Source organism: Podarcis pityusensis, assembly GCF_964106645.2.
Source record: "Podarcis pityusensis genome assembly, chromosome: 8".
Taxonomy (NCBI): domain Eukaryota; kingdom Metazoa; phylum Chordata; class Lepidosauria; order Squamata; family Lacertidae; genus Podarcis; species Podarcis pityusensis.
The window spans coordinates 66,457,375-66,475,192 of record NC_138033.1 but is presented as its reverse complement, the minus strand read 5'-3'; the positions used below and the strand labels follow the sequence as shown (position 1 = coordinate 66,475,192).

General features: G+C 46.0%; 1 protein-coding gene and 2 long non-coding RNA genes across 3 annotated transcripts in view; 1 reads left to right on the top strand and 2 right to left on the bottom strand.

Annotated features, from left to right (window-relative positions):
* Positions 1 to 17,818, bottom strand: part of LOC308482847 — a 358,341-nt gene that overhangs the window by 31,531 nt on the left and 308,992 nt on the right. The gene's annotated exons all lie outside the window — the stretch shown is intronic.
* On the top strand, positions 1,259 to 6,235 carry CFAP107 (cilia and flagella associated protein 107). Its single transcript, XM_081016317.1, has 4 exons — positions 1,259 to 1,494; positions 3,353 to 3,466; positions 3,571 to 3,748; positions 5,969 to 6,235. Exons 1-4 carry the CDS (start codon positions 1,384 to 1,386, stop codon positions 6,163 to 6,165), a joined length of 600 nt encoding a protein of 199 aa, XP_080872443.1. The 5' UTR covers positions 1,259 to 1,383; the 3' UTR covers positions 6,166 to 6,235.
* LOC308482879 lies at positions 10,162 to 12,765 on the bottom strand. Its single transcript, XR_013989480.1, has 2 exons — positions 12,607 to 12,765; positions 10,162 to 10,379 (listed from the first exon to the last, which is right to left on the bottom strand). It is a non-coding gene; the product is annotated as an uncharacterized lncRNA (long non-coding RNA).

Genomic DNA, 17,818 nt, shown 5'->3' with positions numbered 1-17,818 from the left:
ATTCCTACAAACCCTCAAATGTTTAGATGCTTTTTTAGAGGAGCAAGACTGGAGTCTGTACCCAGTATCCCTGGGGAGCAACTAGAGCCCCAAATCCCTGGGAGGGTTCCCTACCCCGCCCCCACAATTTAACAAAATTAGAGTGGTGGTCAGAATGTTGGACTAGCATCAGACAGCAAAGAGAGAGAAAACAAAGGACAATAGTCCCACTTCACGGAACACAGTAACACAAACATCCTATCTCCGTCACTTCCCACTCTGTGGAGTCAAAACATACACGTCACGTGAAAGACAACAATCCCATGACTGCAATCACAGAGCAGGAATTCTAACAGGTGTTGGTGTGCCTGCATTCTGACCACCTGGTCCAAAACAATAGCCAGGTAGACACATCAGACTGTATCCGATGTTAGCTCCACTCACAGCAGACCCACAGGAGTTAGCAGATTTGACATACCATAGATTTTTTAATTTCAATGGGTAAACTCTGAGCAGGACTTAGTTGGATACAACCCATTTTGTACCAACCGAAGCTTCTGAGACATCTTCAAAGATAGCCCCACACTAAATGCATTGCCTTGGCAAGTAACAAATGCAAGGTAATTGCCATTACCTTGGCAAGTAACAAATGCATGAGTAAAGGAGGCCAAATCAGAGTTGCAGTTGGACTAGTAGCCTAAGTTGGTTGGGGGTGGGGAGAGTGCAGCCACCACTGCAGCTGCCTGGGCTTCCCTAGAGGGCAATATAGGTTTGCTTTGGTGCATTGTGCTATTTGTGGTAGTGCTGTCTGCCACTAGGTAGAGCATGCTAATGGAAAATGAGGGAATCTGGCTCCCTAAATAAAGCTCAACAACACTGTCAGTTCTTTAATACTGTGAGTAGATCGCAGTCTCTTGGGAGTTGGACGTGCCTGCTGTACACATTTAGCTAAGTGTAAGTTCCAGGTTAACCCAATGGGAGTAGTTTCTGAGTAGGCATGCATAGGATGGTACCCTTTTCTGTCCAAACCCACACATCTTCACAGTGGTCAGATTGCAATCCAGTTGTGGGTAATCTTCATATTGCTGGATTCCAGTTCCACCAGCCCCAGCCTATCATGCCTCTGGATTTGGATTCCTCATATTTGGAGGGTAAGCAGCAAGCATTATCCCCTTATTCTGCGTCCATTCACAAACATGTGTTTTGTTGCCTTCAGTGGAATAGTAGAATTGATTTCACCACGGTAGAATCCCTTGTTGCCTGGAGTGTTACCATGGGGATGGTCAACAATAGGCAACCCGAGACCAAGGAACATCAGAGGTTAAATGTCCTGCTCTGCACATACAGAGATGGAAGTCTAGGACCTTTCGAGTTCACTCTTTGCCAGAGCATGTGAACGGGACCATGTTTACTCAGTGTAGAGATGCACAGGAATGGTACACTCCCGGCTGGAAGGTAGAACCCAAATATTCTACTAAAGTACTTATTGGAAACTGGCTGGAAGAAAGAAAAAAGGTAGGTTTGGGAAGGAAAGAAAGAAAGGGAACTAAATCCCAGGTGGTTGCAGTAGAGAGGGGAGGGAGAAGATTGTAATGAAGCATCACTCCACCCCCAACAGCTATAACATGGGATAAAATTGATGGGACACATTAATTTCCTGGTCCATTTCTAGGCACAGATCAAAGGGCTTGCATTCCTATAAAGTATACCTGAAGTATACCTGAAAGAGTGTCTCCACCCCCATTGTTCTGCCCGGACATTGAGGTCCAGCACCGAGGGTCTTCTGGCGGTTCCCTCACTGTGAGAAGCCTAGTTACAGGGAGCCAGGCACAGGGCCTTCTTGGTATTGGCACCCACCCTGTGGAACGCCCTCCCATCAGATGTCAAAGGAATAAACTACTACCAGACTTTTAGAAGACATCTGAAGGCAGCCCTGTTTAGGGAAGCCTTTAATGTTTAATAGACTATTGTACTTTAATATTCTGTTGGAAGCCGCCTAGAGTGGCCGGGGAAACCCAGCCAGATGGGCAGTGTATAAATAATTTTATTTTTATTTTTATTTTTATTTCTATTTTTTTATTATTATTATTATTATTATTATTATTATTATTATTAAGCTCTGTGTGGTTTAGGAACCAACTACTGCAGCTTGACACAGGCAGAAAGTCCCAGGTTCAACCACTGGTCTCTCCAGGTAGGGCTTAGGAGATAACTTTCTCTGAAACCCTGGAAAGCCGCAGCTGGTCAGTCTAGACAATACTGCGGTAGATGGACCCATGGTCTGACTCAGGATGAGCTGGTAGAACAGATGCTTGGCATGAAGGAGGAGTCCCTAGCATCTCCAGGCAAAACTCTCCCCCATCTGAAACCACAGAGAGCTGCTTCCAGACAGTGTGGTGGTGATAATAATAATAAATTTATTTTATGATTATGTACACAATTCTGAGCTACATGGACCAATGGAGTGAATTAGTCCAAAACAACTTCCTGCATGACTGTATAAATTTCTCGGGGACCATTATGTTAGAGGTGAGGTGGGTGTGACTACTGGCAGGGTCTTCTCAGTGGAGACCCCTGGGTCTGACAGTTCTCTTCCCAGAGTGGCAACCAGGGCTTGTTGGCACCACATGAAAACCCTTTTGAAAACGCCAGTCATTTGGGATCTCTGGTAATTTTGAAAGCCAGGTTTTATCTGATTGTGTTATTTTGTTTTTGTGAGAATTTGTGTCTATCTTTACTAGGACTACCTTGGACTTTCTGTTGGGAGTTGGGCTTTCCAGCTTATATCGTGGGGTGGTAACATGATAGAGGTGTATAAACATTTGCACGGTGTTTATGCATTGGATTATGCACAATACCAGAACTTGGAGACACCCAGCGAATGTGAATGTCGGAGATCCAGGACAATAGGAAGCACTTCTTCAGAGCTAAACAATGGAATTCACTCGCAGAAGATGGGTGGCTTTAAGAAAGGATTAGACCAGGGTTTCCCAACCTTGGGTCGCCAGCTGTTTTTGGACTACAACTCCCATGTTCCTTGCTAGCAGGACCAGTGATCAGGGATGATGGGAGTTGTAGTCCAAAACAGCTGGAGACCCGAGATTGGGGAGCACAGGATTAGACAGACTCCAGAAGTTGATGAACTACAACTTCCACTATGCTGGCTGGGGTTTATGGGAGCTGGCGTCTTATTACATCTAGAGAGTCACATGCTAGCCACTCCTGGAGTCCAAGAAGATATGAAGGCCTATTTGTTCCTTACCCCTGCTGTGGAATCTGAGAGGCTCAGAATTTTGCTCCAGGACTCCAAGGTGCGTGAATAAACTATGCTTGCTTCCCAAAGAGTGACTGCCACTTGTCTGCATTTTCATAGTTCATACGTGACCATGAGGGAACCGGCGAAAGCACCTACGACCGAGATTACGTTCGTTACCCAGCTCAGATTCCAGACCGAACAGTGATGAAAAGAATTATGAAGCAGCTGGATGTAAGTAATAGGGAGGGTGGGAAGACAGATCCAGGTCTGGGGCTGCATGTCTCCAAAGGCAGAATGGATTCTTGTGCTAAAGCTTGGCATGTGTTATACTTTAGGGCCTGCCAAAGAAGTACATATTGACCCACCACGAAGAACCGAGACACCATCACTTAGTATCGCAATATGACGATCAATATAATAGGCACGGCTACAACCCTTTGCTGCCTCCGCTTCGCAAATGGAATAGACACAAAATGGCTTGGATCCCAGAGAAGACAGACTACCCGCTTGTTGGTATGTGGTAGCATCTCAAGAAAAGGAAAAAGAGACAAGGCAACCTTGAAGGTTGACAACAGGGGAGGTTGCTCTCCTCATGCATACCAGTCAATCTTTTATTGTATGGTCCTGTTAACCTATTAACATCCCATTGACCCATTAACATCCCAAGTATCTATTCCACGGGGATCCTGTACGAATACTATAGGAACCTCCAGATGTTGATGGCCTCCAACTCTGATCATGGTCAATAGTCATAGATGAAGGGAGCTGTAGTTCAGCAACATCTGAACTATGTTCACACAGCTTCCCTATCCCTGAATTAAAAGAATATTGTAACTAGCAAACCTGTGGCCCTCCAGATGTCATTGGACAGCAGTCCCAGCCAACATGACCAATGGGCAGGGATGTTGGCATCTGTAGTCTAGTAACGTTCAGAGAGTTACAGGTTCTCCATCTCTTCTACATGCCGTTTGGATTGCCCATCCCTTCCTCTCATTAAGGCCTTTGGTTTATTGACAGGTTTATTCCATCATACGATATACGATATCTTTATTGTCATTGTCCCTTGCGGAACAATGAAATTGAAAACTACATAAAACTACATAAAAACTACATAAAACTACCACAAAACTACATAAAACTACATAAAAACTACATAAAACTACATAAAACTACTAGCATCATCATAATGCCAAGAAAGTCATCCAAACACACAGATTTTAATTTTTATTTTTGCCCTATGCATCACTGTGGGTCACGGGTGGCGCTGTGGGTTAAACCACAGAGCCTAGGTCGGCGCTTCGAATCCCCGTGATGGGGTGAGCTCCCGTTGCTCGGTCCCTGCTCCTGCCCACCTAGCAGTTCGAAAGCACCTCAAAGTGCAAGTAGATAAATAGGGACCGCTCCGGCGGGAATGTAAACGGCGTTTCTGTGCGCTGCTTTGGTTCACCAGAAGCGGCTTAGTCATGCTGGCCACATGAGCTGGAAGCTGTACGCCGGCTCCCTCGGCCAATAAAGCGAAATGAGGGCCGCAACCCCAGAGTCAGTCACGACTTGACCTAATGGTCAGGGGTCCTTTTACCTATGCATCACAGTGCTTGTAATATTCTCCTCACTTGTGTTTCTGCCCGGATAATTCATTGGTTAGATATTTTGTTTGGAAATATTTATATACTGCTTAAGCAAAGCAAACCAAAGCATGAAGCAGTTTACATTAGTGGGGTAGGAGAGCTGAAAATAATGTCAATATATTTCACATCTGGCAAACAATGTGTCCTTTTAGTTTCAGAGAGCACCTGGGTAGGCAAGGCTAAAAAGCCCAGGACACAAATTTTCTCAGCCCTCTAGCATCTATGGTGGTTCATTTACCAGAAGTAATGCATTTAGCATTATCTCTGGAAGTGTATACTCGATTCTGACCAAATGAAGCCTCCTAGAGCATAATATGCATTGGGGGCTTAATACCAACAGTCTGGGAGTTCCAAAGAATTGGTGCTGCCAGACTGAAGCACTGATTCATTACAAGTGCAGAACGGACATTATGTGACACTTGTAAATGTGCCAGTTGCACAGATGGAAGTGGTTGAGTGGGCAGATATAGGGTAAGGAGATCATTCAAGTAAACCTGTTCCAAGCTGTTGAGGGCTTGAATTTCAAATTTTGAATGGCTAGGTCTTGTTTCTGAATTGGTAAATCAGTAAATCACATCAGAAAAAAAAATGTTGCACAAATCACATCAAAGTTGTTTCCAGCATTTCACCTAACCTAAGGCCCGGGTGCTAAGCCCAGAAATAAATAAACTGCATACTTTCTGTAAGACCATCATCCCAGGAAGCTCAGTAACAAAACAGAGAAGGATAAGCCAATGAAAACAGGTGGGTCTTTAAGGCCACCTGGTATGAATTCTAAAGCTGTGGGGCTACTGCAAAGACAGCCCTGTCCCAAATGCCTGTCATGAGTGGCAGGCAAATGAGAAGAGCCTCTGTCATTGATCTTAACATGCAGGCAAGCTGCTCTGGGTGCAGGAGAACTTTCAAATAAATACCTCCATCCGTAGAGCAAGGGTGGAGAAACTCAGATCCAAGGTCCTCTCTACTTGGTCCTCTCTACCTGGCCTTCATGACTCTCTCCAGGTCACACCTCCTCTTTAGTCACAGAGGATCCAGAGGAATGGGTGACTGTGTGTAGAAACTAGTACAGTTTCTCTGCCCACTTTTGCCTTTGTCCTCATTTCAGAACCACCAACCAACTATGGGCTTTTCAAGCACATTGTGAAAAAATGGGGCCAGAACGTGCCTGGAGTGATGAACAGCGTCTACATGGTCTCCTACGTCAAGCCACCTAGTACAGCCTATAGTGCTCGCCGGCGGCCTGTCACATTTCACACCCTTGAGGCCAGTGTTCCTCAGTGGCTGCCACGAAGTTCTGTTTAGTCTCTCTGAAAGGGTGCAGACCATCCATGTTTCAGCGCAGAGGTGAATTAAATGTTGTATCTTTACCCAACCAGCTGCAACAATGAGTGCTTTGTGTCAAGTTGTAAGGGTTTGGATAGAATCATGGGACTGCGGAGTTGGAAGAGATCCCAGGGGTCAACTAGTCCAATTTCCTGCAATGCAGGAATCTCAGCTAAGGCATTTGTGATAGGTGGTCGTCCAAACTCTGCTTAAAAACCTCCAAGGAATACCAAGTCATCTGCAAAGGCATTCACTTTATATTCCTTCCAACCGACTGAAATTCCTTTAATTTTTTCATTTTTCCTTATAGTCCTTAGAAAGACTTCCAGTACCGAAATGAATAATAATGGTATAGTGGACACCCTTGTCTTGTACCTTTCGTAATTTCAATATTTTCTGTTATTATTTACTATCAATTTTGCTTTTTGATCAGAATATATTGCTTTTATTCCTTTTATAAATGATTGTCCAATGCCCATTAATTCCAAATTTTTTAATCATAAATTTCCAAGATATATTATCAAAGGCCTTTTCTTCATCCACAAAAACTAATATCGCTTGCTTTTCATTCCTGGCCATCCAATATTCAATTATATTCACGATATTCCTTATATTATCTTTCATCTGTTGGCCAGGAAGAAAGCCTGCTTGGTCCTTGTACTGTCAGAACATTCTTCCTGATATTTAGTCAGAATCTCCTTTCTTGTCACTTGATTCCATTGGTTCAGGTCCTAGACTCCAAAGCAGAAGAAAACAATGTTGGTGGCAGTCATTTAGATAATTGAAGATGGATATTGTATCTACTCTCAGTCTCCTCTTTTCTAGGCTAAACATGCCTGTTATTTGCAACAGGCCCCAGATCTTCTGCTGCTTTCCCTGCTTCCCCCCCCTCATTTGCATTTGCAGATTGTATGCAAATTTGGGTCATGAGCCTGGGCCACTGAGCCCTTGAAGTAACTATCAGTTCCCTGGTGAACATGCTTATGACAGCTTCATTGCCAAAGCAAGGATCAAGGAGTTAGAGCACACCCACCCCACCATCACATGTATGTCCATGGCCAAGTAAGCCCTACTCAGAGTAGACCCACTGGCACCATTCGCCTGGCGAGCTTGTAGCCAGGGCTGCTGCAACAAACAGCTGTGTAAGCCTTTGGGAGGCAGAGACGCGAGAGGCCATCAGAGGAGGGAGGGAAGGAAAGAGGGACAGAGGCCAGTGTTGTCCATGGCACCCCTGACCATCATTCAAGGCACCCCAGGGTGCCACGGCACACTGGTTGAAAACCACTGCTCGAGGCAGAGTGTGCCGATGCAGTTAAGCTAGCATTTGCAACTTGACTGATCTCAAGGTCTCCCAGGACGCAGTAACCACGACACCTCCCTGGCTCTTAGGTTTATTCAGCAAGCCCTAAACTACCTGGGCCCAATGTATCTTAATTATTTACTATTCTACATGCTACACTTTGATCACTGTCATCTTCTGGCAGGGCACTTTCATTGGTCATCCCATGGCCCTGAGATTTGGCCGGGCTCCACCAGGAACCAAGCCTTTGGAGTGCCAGACTGCCCCCTGCAGAACATCCCACCAGTAGAAGTCCTGCCAGAATCAGTGCTGCTTTCTTTGAGCTATCTTTACAAACCTGTACCTGTTCAGATAGGCCCTTTGGGAGGCTTTTGTTGTTGTTACACAAACCATTCTTAACTGATGATTTGGTAGTATTACATCTTTACATTTTGCGCTGCCTTGGTTTTGCATATTCTTTATTTAAATGAATACAAAAATAACTCTTTAGGCTGGACTCAAACCAGACGACCTTCTTCAAACAGAGAGACGGTCCTCTCTAAAGGCAAAACACAGAGCCACCCTAATGCAAATAAGGTATGCATTCAAGGTGAACGAAAGTCACCGCATTCCTGCCAATTCTCTGGCTCTCAGTGCAACTTGCAAACAAACCTTTCTGTGCCCTTGGCTTCAGTAGACCTTTATGCACCCTTGGCTTTGAAGGTGTGTACATCGCCCGGCGCTCTGGGAAGCACATTACGTACACAAAAGCAGTTGGAGATGCACTGAGCCAGCAGGTTTTGCCTTTGCTTTGTAGAAAATGAGAACACAACCTTCAAGTTAAGGCTGCCAGCCACCTGGTGGTGTGTGTGTTTGTGCGTGTGATAGAAATTACCTGGCCTTTACCTTTAAGTGCTGATGGAGCTGCAAAAACCTACAGCTGACATGTTTCATGGGATGCAGATAAAGCTTGCCATTTGCTAATATTTGTAGGTCAAGCCACAGTTGAAAAGCACATAGGCTGGCCACCAGGTTCTCTCAAGGTGAGCTTGCTGTTTTGTTCATTTGCAACAAAGGAAGCTGCCTTATACCGAATCAGCACCTAGCTCAGTATTTTTCTCCACTGGCTGGCAGGCGTGTCTCCTGGCCCTACCTGGGGATGCCAAGATTGAACATGGGAACTTCTGCTTGAAAAGTGGGTGCTGTGCCCTGATTTGCTAGTACAACAGCCATGGCACAGTGCATCCCCTAGCAGGGGTCCTGAAACTCTTACCATGCTGAAGTCTTACAGGTACAGGTAGGTAGCCGTGTTGGTCTGCCGTAGTCAAAACAAAATAAAAATAAAAATTCCTTCCAGTAGCACCTTAAGTAAAGGACCCCTGTCCATTAGGTCCAGTCGTGACCGACTCTGGGGTTGTGGCGCTCATCTTGCCTTATTGGCTGAGGGTGCTGGCGTACAGCTTCCAGGTCATGTGGCCAGCATGACTAAGCTGCTTCTGGCGAACCAGAGCAGTGCACAGAAACGCCGTTTACCTTCCCGCCAGAGCGGTACCTATTTATCTACTTGCACTTTGACGTGCTTTAGAACTGCTAGGTGGGCAGGAGCAGGGACCGAGCAACGGGAGCTCACCCCATCGAGGGGATTCGAACTGCCGACCTTCTGATCGGCAAGTCCTAGGCTCTGTGGTTTAACCCACAGCGCCACCCGCATCCCGTAGTAGCACCTTAGAGACCAACTAAGTTTGTTATTGGTATGAGCTTTCGTGTGCATGCACACTTCTTCAAATACAGTTCCACTCCTCCAATGGGAAAGAGAGTGTTTCTTTTTCTTTTTTTGCTCCTTGTACAGAAGTTAAGTCACAAGACGGTCCTGCCCAGGGTGGGAGCAGGGAGACAGAATAAAGCAGCTGACAACACTGAATATTCCTACTTAAATTATAAATCAACATAGGTGAACTTTGTGCAATTCTCTGGTTCTCTTTGTTGGTGAAGTGTTAGTGTCCACTCTAAACAGAATCCCCAGCCCCAGATGTGCTACTCATAGTCCTGTTAACTTAGGAAAGTCAGGATCTGCCTTATACCAAGTCAGACCATTGCTCATCCAACTCAGTATTTTCTATACTGATTGGCAGCAACCAGCGTGGTGTAGTGGTTAAGAGCGATAGACTCGTAATCTGGTGAACCGGGTTCACTTCCCCGCTCCTCCACATGGAGCTGCTGGGTGACCTTGGGCTAGTCACACTTCTCTGAAGTCTCTCAGCCCCACTCACCTCACAGAGTGTTTGTTGTGGGGGAGGAAGGGAAAGGAGAATGTTAGCTGCTTTGAGACTCCTTCGGGTAGTGATAAAGCGGGATATCAAATCCAACCCTGTATGATTTCAGAGTAGCATCTGTCCCAGCCCTGCTGGGAGATGCTGGGATTGAACCTGGGAGTGCCTGTGTGCAAAGGCAGCTGCCTACATTTCTGAGGACTAAGCGATTGATTAAATAACTGATTTTCCTACTCCCAAAGTGCAGCTTTCCCCATTACTGACATCGAGTTAACAGGAAGCTGCACCATTTGAACTTTGGCCTGCAACCAGCTGTCAACAGGAAGCACAGCCAGAAGATGGAGCAGCCGTGTCCTTAATGAAGCATGGTGTACCTTTTACACTAATTAGCAAGCTTCTTTTTCTGGGATCTGGATACTTCACACAGGCTGGCTCGACAGTTTTTATTTATAGGAGAAGTGTCACCGAGCCACCTCTCCCAAACAGCATGTCCTATCGTCTCGTTGCTGCAGGCAGCATGATGCTCCACTTAGAACCCAACAAGATGGTGCTTTGATGATGCTCTTTGTTCTATTTCCCCTCACCTGACTCTGTCACAGCTGCTAAGAAGCCCGAGCTGCGTTTCCCACCAAAGCTGTTATCGCCTGGAAGGTGTTAAAAAAGAAAGACTAAGATTAAAACAAACACTGAAATAGCTCGCCAGCTACATGGGAAGATGTCTTTTCTTCTTTTTTTTAAAAAAAGAGGATTAGACAATTCCATAGAGGGTAGTGCTAGTAGTGGCTACTAGCCACAGAGTGTTATGGACCATCTGGACGACGAGGAATGGTGGGAGGCTGCAGCCAGAAAGCCCTTCAGGGAAGTCTCAGAAGAGGAAGAGGAAGAGCCAGGGGAGTGGTGGTGGGATAAGGAAGATAGGTCAGAGGATGAAGTGAGGGCAGAATGGATGGATGCTGAAAAAGCAACAGGCTAGAGTGAGAGAGAGGAAGAAGAGGCAGAGAGCACTGCAGACACAGGACAGGCAGCTGAGGAGGAGGTGGGGACTGAGATTCACAGGAGCCTGCCAGTCCTACTGTATTCAGCTCCCCTCCTCCCTTGTCTCCAAGGGCACAGAGAGCTTTGTAGAGGAAAGAGCACAGGCCCCCCCTCCCCAATGGAGTTCAAGACTGCTGGGAAAGCAGCCAGACACAAAGGAGACTTAGAGGGAAGAGGGAGGCACAGATTGTCAGTTCTGGCTGTAGGTTTCTCTGTAGTCAACTTTATTGCTCGTCTCTGAGTTGCTATGCTGACCAGCAGCTGAACCAATCCTGACCCAGACAGGGGCTGTGCTCTACCTCCACTTTCTGAGGCAGCACATGGCCCTGAATATCAGCTGGTGGGCATCGCAAACAGAGAGAGGAGTGGTCCAGATATTGGGGAGGGGTGCATTAACCCCATTGCCTGTTTTTAAGCGGTGGTTCTTGCTTTTAATTAATCAGCATATACATTTTAGGGGGGAGGATTGTCATGGTCAGACCACTTCCTGGTGAAACTTGGACTTTGGGGAGTCCTGATCCCTGAGAACATTGTCTTGAACTCCACAGGAGACGTGCATTGTGGGCCCATTTCTGGCTGAGATCAGACAGGCTCTGTCCCTGTTGAACTTTTGGTGTGTGGTGAAGACTTTATTTATTTCAGCAGGCATTTTAAGAAAGCTTTTCTAACTTTATTATTAACTTCAACTGAATTATCTCATTCATATACCCTCCAACAGTTCTTCAATGAAAATAGGGATGTCCTAAGGGAAAGCAGGATGTTCTGGGGTCTAATCAGAAACAGGGGTGGCTTCTGTAAATCTAGGACTGTCCCTGGAAAATAGGGAAACTTGGAGGATATCTCTCTACAATCATTGTATGCCACTTAGAAGCTGTAGTGTTAACCAGTATAAAATTTGTTGAAATGATATAACTGCGGCCAGAATGATTATAGCAAAAAATTGGAAGGGAGAAAAAACTCCTTCAATAAGAGAATGGGAAATAAGATTTTGTGAATATATAGAATCAGCAAGACTTACAGCAGGGGTAAGAGGCCAATCAAAAATAAAAAACTGATAGAGGAGTGGACGTGCGTGAAGGAATACATCAAAAAACATTGTTCTGGTATTAATATATCAATATCAATATATCAACATGCAATGAATGAAACTTATAGAGTAAAAAATTGAGAAGAAATGGGTATAAGATGAGATAGTCAAAAATAAGATTGATAACACAGCAAAAAGAAGAAAAGAAACAAAGGAAGCCACATATACAGAAGTCAAAATTTATGTCTGTATTTTTAGTTTGCATGTTTGTTGTTTTTTTTGTAATCTTAGTTGAGAGGTGTATGTAAAGGTAAGGGTAAAGGGACCCCTGACCATTAGGTCCAGTTGTGACTGACTCTGGAGTTGCGGTGCTCATCTCGCTTTATTGGCCAAGGGAGCCGGCGTACAGCTTCCAGGTCATGTGGCCAGCATGAGGTGTATGCATCTATGCATAATAAGTTTGTTTAGTGTTGTGGTTTGTGTTTGTAAGTATTGCATTTATCAATAAAAGTTTTTTTGTTTTTTTTTAAAAAAAGAAATTATATAACTTAAGGGTTGTGTCCAATGTTAGTCCTACTCAGAGCAGGCTTATTAAAAAATAATTTCAGGGGGTCTTCTCCAGGTAAGACTTAGTTGGACACAACCCTAAATAACTAAATAACTGCATTTAATTAGAGAGGGGGGGGGAGAGAGTTCCTTTTTTTGGAAAAAGAAAGACATGCTTCTTTTTTGTAGATGGATGGGGCAGATGTCAATAATCCATGCAGGTGCCTGGTCATGTTTGGTTGCATTACAAATCCTGCACTAACCTGATCTAATGTGCAGCTGTTTCTCCGTGTCTGCCCGATTAACCTATTAAGAATGGAATTTAACCACAGGCATCATTTCTGCATAGCTGCTGGTTAATTTATTGACAAATTATACACACAGTCCTTTCTCTCCAACCAGCCCACAGCAGGGTGTGTGCTCGTGTTACAGCAACAATCGCCTTGAAATGTAACTCCAGGACTTTCTGCAGAAATGATTCATATATGAGCTCACCACTGAGGTGTCCCTCAGAGTGACATGGGATGGTTGTAACAGAGAAGGTTGTCATGGAGATGCTTTCAAGCCTGTCTTTGAATTCCCCAGCAACTGAAAGCCTGGCCAGTTCTGATGCACACTTCAGGCAAGTGGAGAAGAAGCCCCGTGGCCCTCCAGATGTTGTTGGAAGTAACCAATGCATGAACCAGTAATAGCTCAGTTGGTAGAGCATCAGACTCTTAATCTCAAGGTTGTGGGTTCAAGCTCCACGTTGGGCAAAAAGGTTCATGCATTGCAGGGGGTTGGACCAGACCACCCATGTTGCCCCTTTCAACTCTACAATTCTATGAGTCTGCAAAACCAATTGCAGCTGGTAGAAGGCGTGTCTAGCCACTGAGTCTCCAGTGACATGGCTGGATCCCAAAGCACTCCCAAAGAAGTCAACCTGCTCCTTCATATGACATTTTAATGTATTTTTAATCTTTGTTGGAAGCCGCCCATAGTGGCTGAGGAAGCTCAGCCAGATGGGTGGGGTACAAATAATACAACATCATCATTATTATTATTATTATTATTATTATTATTATTATTATTACTATTATTTTTATTATTATTATCATCATCCACAGTAGGCAATGGATCAATTTCTTAGACATGGGAACTACAGTGGTGCCTCGCAAGATGAAATTAATCCGTTCTGCGAGTCTCTTCGTCTTGCGGTTTTTTCGTCTTGCGAAGCACGGCTATTAGCGGCTTAGCGGCTATTAGCGGCTTAGCAGCTTAGCGGCTATTAACGGCTTAGCGGCTTTAAGAAAAAGGAAACAAACTCGCAAGAACTCGCAAGACGTTTTGTCTTGCGAAGCAAGCCCATAGGGAAATTCGTCTTGCGGAACGACTCAAAAAACACAAAACCCTTTCGTCTAGCAAGTTTTTCATCTTGCGAGGCATTCATCTTGCGGGGCACCACTGTATTCACCCACAGTGTTTCTATCATTCCAGGATTCAAGCTGAGATTGGTTTTCCTCCTCCATCTCACCACTGCATCCCTGGTTTAGGGCTTTAAAGGCTAAAGCAGTGTTTCCCAAACTTGGTTTGCCAGCTGCTTTTGGACTACAACTCCCATCATCCCTAGCTAGCAAGACCAGTGGTCAGGGATGATGGGAATTGTAGTCCCCAAACAGCTGGAGACCCGAGTTTGGGGGACACTGGGCTAAAGCCAGCACCTTGAATTGCACCCAGACACAAACAAACAAAATTTTGATAAATTTGCCAAGTTGAACTGGAGGGGCAGGGGAGATTGAATCAGAAGAACATAAGAATCCACCTTAAAGATTGGCTCAGTACTGACTGCAATGGCTGGGGTTTCCCACAGGAGTCTCTCCCCGCCCTACCTGGAAATGTCAGGGACTGAACCTTGGACCTTCTGCATGCAAAGCAGATGCTCTGCCACTGAGCTGTGAACGAGGAATTCAGTGGGGGAATTTCAATATCCCTGTGAGGCATTCTGTCTTTTATACAGCAGCCACAGTGTGTATTCAGAGGCAGGAAATGCAATCTCTCCTCGCTCTGCACATAGGCAGGTTGCCACCCTGAAAGCCTCAACCCTGCTTCCATTTGAAGCTTCTTCATTTATATATATAATACGCATTTGGGAGTCTGATGCAGCAGGGGGAAGAAACAAATTGAATCAGCTCACTAAAGCTGCTCATCAAGGAGATTACATGGAGCAAAACAATTACTTTCTGCCTTTAATTTTAATCCAAGGATCAGTAGCCCGGGGAGGGAAGTCGCTCTCCCCGCCCCCCTTGCCTGCTCTACAGTCTATTCCATGAGTCATAGAGTTGGACAATCCTTTTGTCTGACCCATCCTCTGCAGAGATTAAGAATATGATCTGGGAGGCTCAAATGCATGGTACCACCCGATATCATCTGCCTCCACTAAGGATGGAGAGAAATTCAACTCGCCTTCGCATTTAGATGCACACTCGACTAATTCACTCTTTCCAAAACGATATGCAAACTGAGACTCAACAATTTTTTTACTTCTCAGAATTTTGCAGGGCAGTTCTCCAGCGTGTACAAAATTGCATATCGTGGGGTGATATGTCCCCCACCACCAAAAAAATGCACATACAAGTGAAACTAAAGTATAACAATTATTTGGGGGCAAATTGCTTTGCAAGAATGTGTCTATTGGGCAAGAATGCATACACAAATTTTGCACTAAAGCGCTGGCGAATTTTCATAACGACTTGGAACACTCTGGTCTGAAGCAAATGGAGCATTCTGGTCTGGAACAAACGAGGCTCAAAGCTGCTTACATACTGAGATCCACATGGAGACTGGGATAACAAAAGCCTTGGTGGCCATCATGGGCCAAATGAGAAGGCCTGAAGGACCATAGGATAGGCTGGAGGTCCCCACACCCATGATTTAGGAGGTTTGGAGGAACAACAAGGCACTGTTGGGGCTGGGGGGAACCACAGATAATAATAATAATAATAATAATAATAATAATAATAATAATTTTTTTAAATTATACCCCGCCCTCCCCAGCCAAGGCCAGGCTCAGAGCGGCTTACAAGCAATAATAAAAACAAGTTGAATGATTACAACTTAAAAACAAAAATAAAATACAACATTAAAATAATGGAACATTAAAATATTAAAATGTAGCCTCATCGCAGGAGGAGAAGGAAAAGAAAAAAGAAAGAGAGGGAGGGAGGGAATCAAATTGGCTCCAAGCCAAAGGCCAGGCAGAACAACTCTGTCTTACAGGCCCTGCGGAAAGAAATCAGATCTTGCAGGGCCCTGGTCTCATGAGGCAGAGCGTTCCACCAGGCCGGAGCCAGAGTTGAAAAGGCCCTGGCTCTGGTTGAAGCCAATCTAACTTCCTTAGGGCCTGGGACCACTAGGGTGTTGCTATATATGGACCTTAAGGTCCTCCGTGGGGCATACCGGGAGAGGCGGTCCCGTAGGTACGAGGGTCCTAGGCCATGAAGGGCTTTAAAGGTCAAAAGCAGCACCTTAAATCTGACCCTTTACTCCACTGGGAGCCAGTGCAGTTTGAAAAGCACTGGGTGAATATGCTCCCATGGCAGAGACCCCGTGAGGAGCCTCGCTGCAGCATTCTGTACCCGCTGGAGTTTCTGGGACAGCTTCAAGGGCAGCCCCGCATAGAGCGAATTACAGTAGTCAAGCCTGGAGATGACCGTCGCATGGATCACTGTGGCCAGGTCGGGGCAGGAAAGGTAAGGGACCAACTGCTTGATGCGGCGAAGGTGGAAAAATGTCGCCTTGGCTGTTGCTGTAACTTGCGCCTCCATGGAAAGGGAGGCGTCAAGGATTACACCCAAACTCTTAACGGAAGGCAATGGCACTAATTGGGCCCCCGCAAGAGAAGGGAGTTGGTCCCTCATCCCCATGCCATCCCAACCTAGCCATAGGACCTCTGTCTTCGAAGGATTTAGTTTCAATCGGCTCCCACGAAACCATCCAGCCACAGCTTCCAAGCATCTGGTCAGTGTGTTTGGGGCCGAGTCGGTGTGGCCATCCATCAGCAGATAGAGCTGAGTGTCATCAGCATATTTGTGACAGCCCAGCCCAAAGCTCCGGATAATCTGGGCAAGGGGGCGCATAAAGATGTTAAAAAGCATCGGGGAGAGAATTGCGCCCTGCGGCACTCCACACACCAAGGAGTGGCGCGACGACATTTCCTTCCCTAGTGCCACCCTCTGTCCCCGACCAGAGATAAAAGAGCACAACCAGTTACGGGCTATGCCCTGTATCCCCACGTCTGCGAGGCGGTGGTCCAGAAGATCATGATCGACCATGTCAAAGGCTGCTGACAAATCTAAAAGGATCAGCAGTCCTGACCCGCCTCGATCCAGTTGTCTACGGAGATCATCTGTTAGGGCAACCAGAGCCGTCTCCGTCCCAAAACCAGGACGGAAACCGGACTGAAATGGATCTAATGCCGATGTTTCCTCCAGAAACCTACCAAGCTGTTCAGCAACCGCTCTCTCAATTACCTTACCCAGGTAAGGAAGATTTGAAACTGGGCGGTAATTGGATCTAATGGATCTAATGAAGTTTTCTTTAAGAGTGGACACACCACTGCTTCCTTCAGTTCCCCTGGGAATGTCCCCGTGTCAAGGGACAAATTGATAATTTCAACCAGGGGGGCCCACACAACATCTGGACACTCCCTAATCAGCCAAGACGGGCACGGATCAAGGAGGCAGGTGGTGGGCCTACCAACTTGGAGGAATCTATCCACATCAGTAGGGAGTATCCGATCGAAATGGTCCAACACTGGACCTGAAGTCAGTCGAGGGGCCTCCAGTTCAGTCACTGTATCTAAATTGGCAGGGAGATCACGGCAGAGCAACAGGACTTTCTCCGCAAAAAAGCTCGCAAATGCCTCACAGCTGTGCGTCGAATTTGTGCTTAAATTTGGTTGTCCTCCTAAGGACGTTATTGACCTAATTATACTAAAAAGTTGTGCCGGGCGAGAGCTAGCGGATGCAATGGAAGCTGCAAAGTAAGATTTCTTAGCAGCTTTCATAGCTATCTCATAGGCTTTCATAAGCGTCCTATGAAATGTTCTTGAGGCTCCATCACGAGTCCGTCGCCATACTCGCTCTAGCCGTCTGAGATCCCGCTTCATTTTCCGGAGCTCCTCAGTAAACCAAGGGCCCCGGTTTCGACCGGGTCGCAGAGGGCGCTTAGGCGCGATCTCATCAATGGCTGCCAAGAGCCGGTTATTCCAGTCCTCAACAAGGTCATCTAATGAGTCGCCAGGAGGAGCAGGGTTCCGCAAGGCTTGTCGGAATCTATCAGGATCCATCAGTTTTCGCGGATGAGCCCAAATAGGTTCGCCACCCGAGCCGGGGAGGAGCGGGAAGTCAATCTTGGCTTTCAGAGCGTAGTGATCAGACCATGGCACCTCCACAGCGGGGAGCATGATCACATCTATGCCAGCCCCAAAGATCAGAT